This window comes from Colobus angolensis, unplaced genomic scaffold (genome assembly GCF_000951035.1).
Source record: "Colobus angolensis palliatus isolate OR3802 unplaced genomic scaffold, Cang.pa_1.0 Scaffold50, whole genome shotgun sequence".
Classification (NCBI taxonomy): Eukaryota; Metazoa; Chordata; class Mammalia; order Primates; family Cercopithecidae; genus Colobus; species Colobus angolensis.
In genome coordinates this window covers 1,581,471-1,586,679 of record NW_012118488.1, presented here as the reverse complement: position 1 = coordinate 1,586,679, position 5,209 = coordinate 1,581,471, and the positions used below count along the sequence as shown (strand labels likewise).

Sequence of the window (5,209 nt, the reverse complement as noted above, 5' to 3'; positions counted from 1 at the left end):
GGGGGTCACCACAAGCCCATTCACCGGCTCTTTCTGGGTAGTCGCCCCGGCTCCCCTTCGTCTCCTCTTCCCTTACTTCCTCCCTCCGAATGGGCTGCTGGCAGCGGGGGAGGGACCCCGGGGGCAGCTCAGAGCGCACTGGTGCTCGGGAGGCGGAGGGAGAAAGAAGGAAGAGAGGCTGTGAGTGAGAGGCGGCACGCAGGGAGGGAGCGAGGGCGGGAGGAAGGCGGAGGGATATTCGGGCCGGACCTCGCCGCGGCGGCGCCGCGCTCCACGGCGATTGGCCGCTGTTCTGGCCGCGCGGAATCCCCAATTGGCCAGGCGCTCAGCGTCGAAAGGCCGCCTTTCGCCCATTCGCCTGCTGGTTTCAAGGCCCGGGGTGGCTGGGCGGGCAGCGGAATGGAGCGCGCTAATTGGCCGAGGGGAGGGAGATTGGATGGGGCCGGAGAGAGCCCGCCGCTGATTGGGTGGGCTTGGTAAAGGCCTTGAGCTCCGACCGGCTGAGAGCCGAGGAGGGTGGACCGAAGGCACGACTCGGAGCCTGCGCGATTGGCTGGGATAGTGGGCGTTGATAGGATAGGGTGCCTGGGAGAACTGGGGAGAGGAGTTCGGGGTCGGGGCGCGGGAAGGCGGGAGGCGCCCGGCTGCCCTAGGAGCCCGGCGCGGGGCACGATGGGACGCCCCCGGGAAGAGGCGGAGCTGGGTTCGACCGCTGGGGCTGCGGTTGGGTAAGCGCCGTCGCTCCGAGGGGCGTGTTGAGCGAGGCTTTAGCGGGCGTGAGCGGGGGAGGGGGGACCGTTGAAGTCCTGCGCCGCGCCCACAGGAAGCTGCTTTAATGGCTAGGTGGGCTTGGTACCCTGCTCTTGGCTGGGACGGATCCGTAAGGCCATGTGGCTCCACTTGAAATGTGTAGATGTGGAAACTGAAGCCCAGAGAGGGTATGGAACTTGCCCAAGGTTACACAGCCGGTTAGTGGCTTGGTAAGGAATGGGTTCAGGAGCCTAGAGGGTATGGAACTTGTCCAAGGTCATACAGCTGGTTAGTGGCTTGATAAGCTCAAGCTCTCCTGACTGCCGTTGTCCCTACAAGCAGCTTCCTCTCCAAGGAGTCCCCTAGGCCTGCTTATATAGGGCTTGAGACCTGTACTAAGTCTGACTTGCTTAGGGGTGAGCTAAGGGAATCCTACACTTAGACACCCCATCCTTGACAGAATGGAAATGTTTCACCCTGTAAAGGCTCAACCTCGAACCAGAAAGAATGTGTGTACAGGCATAAAGGGTCGTGGTTCTTGACCTGTTCTTGTTCTGAACTCCTGAAGAAACTCATGAATGCCTTTTCTTAGCAAAATGCATATAAAGAAAATGTGGGCCGGGCCCTGTGGCTCACGCCTGTAATCCCAGCACTTTGGGAGGCCGAGGGGGCCGGATCACGAGTCAATCGAGACCATCCTGGCCAACATGGTGAAACCCCGTCTCTACTAAAATACAAAAAAGTAGCCCGGCGTGGTGGCGCATGCCTGTAGTCCCAGCTCCTCCTGAGGCTGACGCAGGACAATCTCTTGAACTCTGGAGGCAGAGGTTGCAGTGAGCTGATATTGCGCCACTGCAGTTCAGCCTAGCAACAGAGCGAGACTCCGTCTCAAAGAAAAGAAAAAAAATGTGCATACAGTATCTTGACTTTCTTTGACATTGGTAAGTGGGCTCTAGGTTAAGAATTTACTAGGCTGGGAGCAGTGGCTCAGGCCTGTAATCCCAGGACTTTGGGAGGATCGCTTGAGCCCAGGAGTTCAAGATTAAGCTGGACAACGTAGCGAGATCCTGTCTCTTTTACAAAATAAAGATTTTTAAAATGATAAAGGAAAAGTGTAATAATGGGGCTGGGCGCAGTTGCTCATGCCTGTAATCCCAGCACTTTGGGAGGCTGAGGCGGGTGGACTTGAGGTCAGGAGTTTGAGACCAGTCTGGCCAACATGGTGAAACCCTGTCTCGACTACAAAATACAAAAAAAAAAAAAAAAGCTAGCCGAGCGTGGTGGCGCACGCCTGTAATGCCAGCTCTTTGGGAGGCTGAGATGGGTGAATCTCTGGAACCCGGGAGGTGGAGGTTGCAGTGAGCCAAGACTTCACCACTACACTCCAGCCTCGGTGACAGTAAGACTCTCAAAAAAAAAAATAAATGAGAACAAAGAATTTCTTGAATTGTTTCGTTTTCACAGTACTGGTTGGTGTAGGGGTAATTGGATGTAGCAGTTCATAGAGCTCTTTACCATATGACTTGAGCTTGTGAGGTAATTGCCCAGCACTAGCCACACTGGGAAAACCTAGGAGGAAGTCTGACTTTGCTGAAGGGTTTCACAAAGAATTGGGAAAGCTTGGCGAACTCTTTTGTTAAAAGAGGAAGAAATGGTCTTTCTCTGCTAGAGATATCTTTGCAGTTTTGAAGCTAAAAATGTAGGGACACCATTCCTCATACCATACTGTGACTAGTGGATTTCCCATGGCTTAGCAGTTCCCTAACCCCAGCCTTTTGTTTCATCTATTAACTGTGGAAGAACTGCCCTGTGTAACTTTGTTATAAATCAGTGAAGATTGAGCGGGGCGTGGTGGGTCACGCCTATAATCCCAGCACTTTGGGAGGCTGAGGTGGGCGGATCACCTGAGGTCAGGAGTTAGAGACCAGCTTGGCCAACACTGTGAAACCCTGTCTCTACTAAAATACAAAAGTAGCCGGGCGTGGTGGTGGGCACCTGTAATCAATCCCAGCTACTCAGTAGGCTGAGGCAGGAGAATTGCTTGAACCCGTGAGGCAGAGGTTGTAGTGAGCCAAGATTGTATCACTGCACTCCAACCTGGGTGACAGAGCAAGACTCCATCTCAAAAACAAAAAAAACAAAAAAAACCACTGCATTCCCACCTGGGTGCCAGGGCAAGACTCCATCTCAAAAAAAATAAAATAAATAAATAAATCAATGAAGATTTGCCATGCATGGTGGCTCACGCCTGTAATCACAGTACTTTGGGAGGCTGAGGCTGGAGGATCACTTGAGCCCAGGAGTTTGAGGCCAGCCTGGCCAACATGGTGAAACCCTGTCTGTACTAAAAATACAAAAATTAGCTGGGTGTGTTGGCGGGAGCCTGTAATCCTAGCTACTCAGGAGGCTGAGGCAGGAGAATCACTTGAACCCAGAAGTCAGAGGTTGCAGTGAGCCGAGATTGTGCCACTGCACTCCAGCCTGGGCAACAATGAGACTGTCCCCCCCTCCCCCGTGCAAAAAAGTCAATGAAGATTAAGTAAGATGACATCTGTGAAAATCCTGGAATTGTCCTTACGTGAGTTACCTGCACTACAAATTATCCATAATTTGTTTCACTCAGGCTAACTTTCCCCTGCTCTTCAGCAGTTTGCTGGGCTACGTCTGTCTCAACATCAGTCATGATGATACCAGTGAGGGCAAATGGATTTTTGAGACAGAGTCTCGCTCTGTCACATGGGCTGGAGTGCAGTGGCGCCATCTCGGCTCACTGCAACCTCCGCCTCCTGGGTTCAAGCAATTCTCCTTTGCTCTTAGGATATAGACAAAACCACTTGCATGGCAGGCAAAGTCTTGTATGGTCTTACCTCCACTCAACACCAGCTTGACTCAATCCCTGTTGTCCCAAGTAGCTGGAATTACAGGTGCCCACCACCACACCCAGCTATTTTTTCTTGTATTTCAGGTAGGGTTTCACCATGTTGGCTAGGCCAACTTCAAACTCCTAACCTCAAGTGATCCACCCGCCTTGGCCTCCCAAAGTGCTGGGATTACAGGCGTGAGTCACCGCGCCCAACCTATACAATTTTGAAAAAGGCAGGCATGGTGGCATGTATTTCAGGAGGGTGAAGCAGGAGGATTACTTGAGGTCAGGAGTTCAAGGCTTCAGTGACCTATGATCCTGCACTCCAGCCTGGGTGACAGCTGGACCCTGTGGCTGAAGTAAAATGCTGGGAAAATGAAAATTTTGCAGCAAAATTCCAATCGAACATAAAATCCTTACCAAAATCAAAATGAACTGACTTTAGTTGAACTAAAGTTACTGATGATGCTGTTTAGTTCCCATCAAAAGTACTCACATTCAGTAAATGCTGGTGAAGTACTGGAGCTTGAGTGATGAGCACAGACTCCAGAAATTGGGTGCCTGAGTTCCTATCCCAGCTCTACCACTTCTTAGTTTGTGAGTTAACTTTCCTCAATGTAAAATGGGACTGTTAATTGTCCTTACTATGTAGGGACAAATGGGGGAGGTCCTAAGTGAGTTAAGACATGGTGAATGGGCTGAGTGCAGTGGCTCATGCCTATAATCACAGCGCTTTGGGAGGCTGAGGCTGGAGGATCACTTGAGCCCAGGAGTTTGAGGCCAGCCTGGCCAACATGGTGAAACCCCATCTGTACTTAATACAAAAATTAGCTGGGCGTGGTGGCAAGAGCCTATAATCCCAGCTACTTGGGAGGCTAAGGCAGGAGAATTACTTGAACCCAGGAGGTGGAGATTGCAGCAAGCCAAGATCACACCACTGCACTCCAGACTGGGTAACGCAGCTCAAAAAAAAAAAAGAAAAATATGGCAGCTTTAATTTTAATTTTTTAAAAAGAAAATTAAAAGACTTGGTGAATGCCAGTCTAGCATGTTATGTATGCATTGGCTATTATCTACTTACCATGTATTTTATGCTAAGTGAGTGGTCCTTGGTCTATTAGGGAAGATAGACTTTAATCATTTTATCTCTCAAACATGTAAAGTTGTAAAAGTAACACATGGCAAGGAAGGTTCCAGTCAGGGAGTTCAGGGAAAGCTTAGCTGAGGAAGGGAAGAGAGTCAGATGAAGAAGAGAGGAATAGCGTGTATGGAGGCTCTGTGGTGGGAAGGAGCTTGGGGATTACAAATTACTGCAAGAATGCCAGTGTCCCAAAAACAGAGAACAAGGGATTGAGTTGAGCTAGTGTTGAGTGGAAGCAAGACCACAAGACCTTCCCTGCCATGCAAGTGGTTTTGTCTATATCCTAAGAGCAAAGGGGAGCTATTGAAAGGTTTTAAGAAGGATAGTCATCACAATGTAGAGATTGGATGGGAAGGGGAAAGAGTAGATGCAGGGAGACCAGTTAGGAGGCCATTGCAGTAATCACATAGGACATGATACTTGTGAAAAGGAGAAGGGTGGAAGTAGTGGTGGAA

The 5,209-nt window shown here is 50.5% G+C and overlaps 1 protein-coding gene across 1 annotated transcript in view; it reads right to left on the bottom strand.

The window, feature by feature from the left end:
- KPNB1 (karyopherin (importin) beta 1) overlaps positions 1-639 on the bottom strand; it is a 39,144-nt gene extending 38,505 nt beyond the window's left edge. The window contains exon 1 of the mRNA XM_011960009.1: positions 250-639. Within this exon, the coding sequence (XP_011815399.1) occupies positions 250-354 (105 nt within the window). The 5' untranslated portion in view covers positions 355-639. The remainder of the gene's footprint in view (positions 1-249) is intronic.
- Positions 640-5,209: the final 4,570 nt, after the last annotated feature.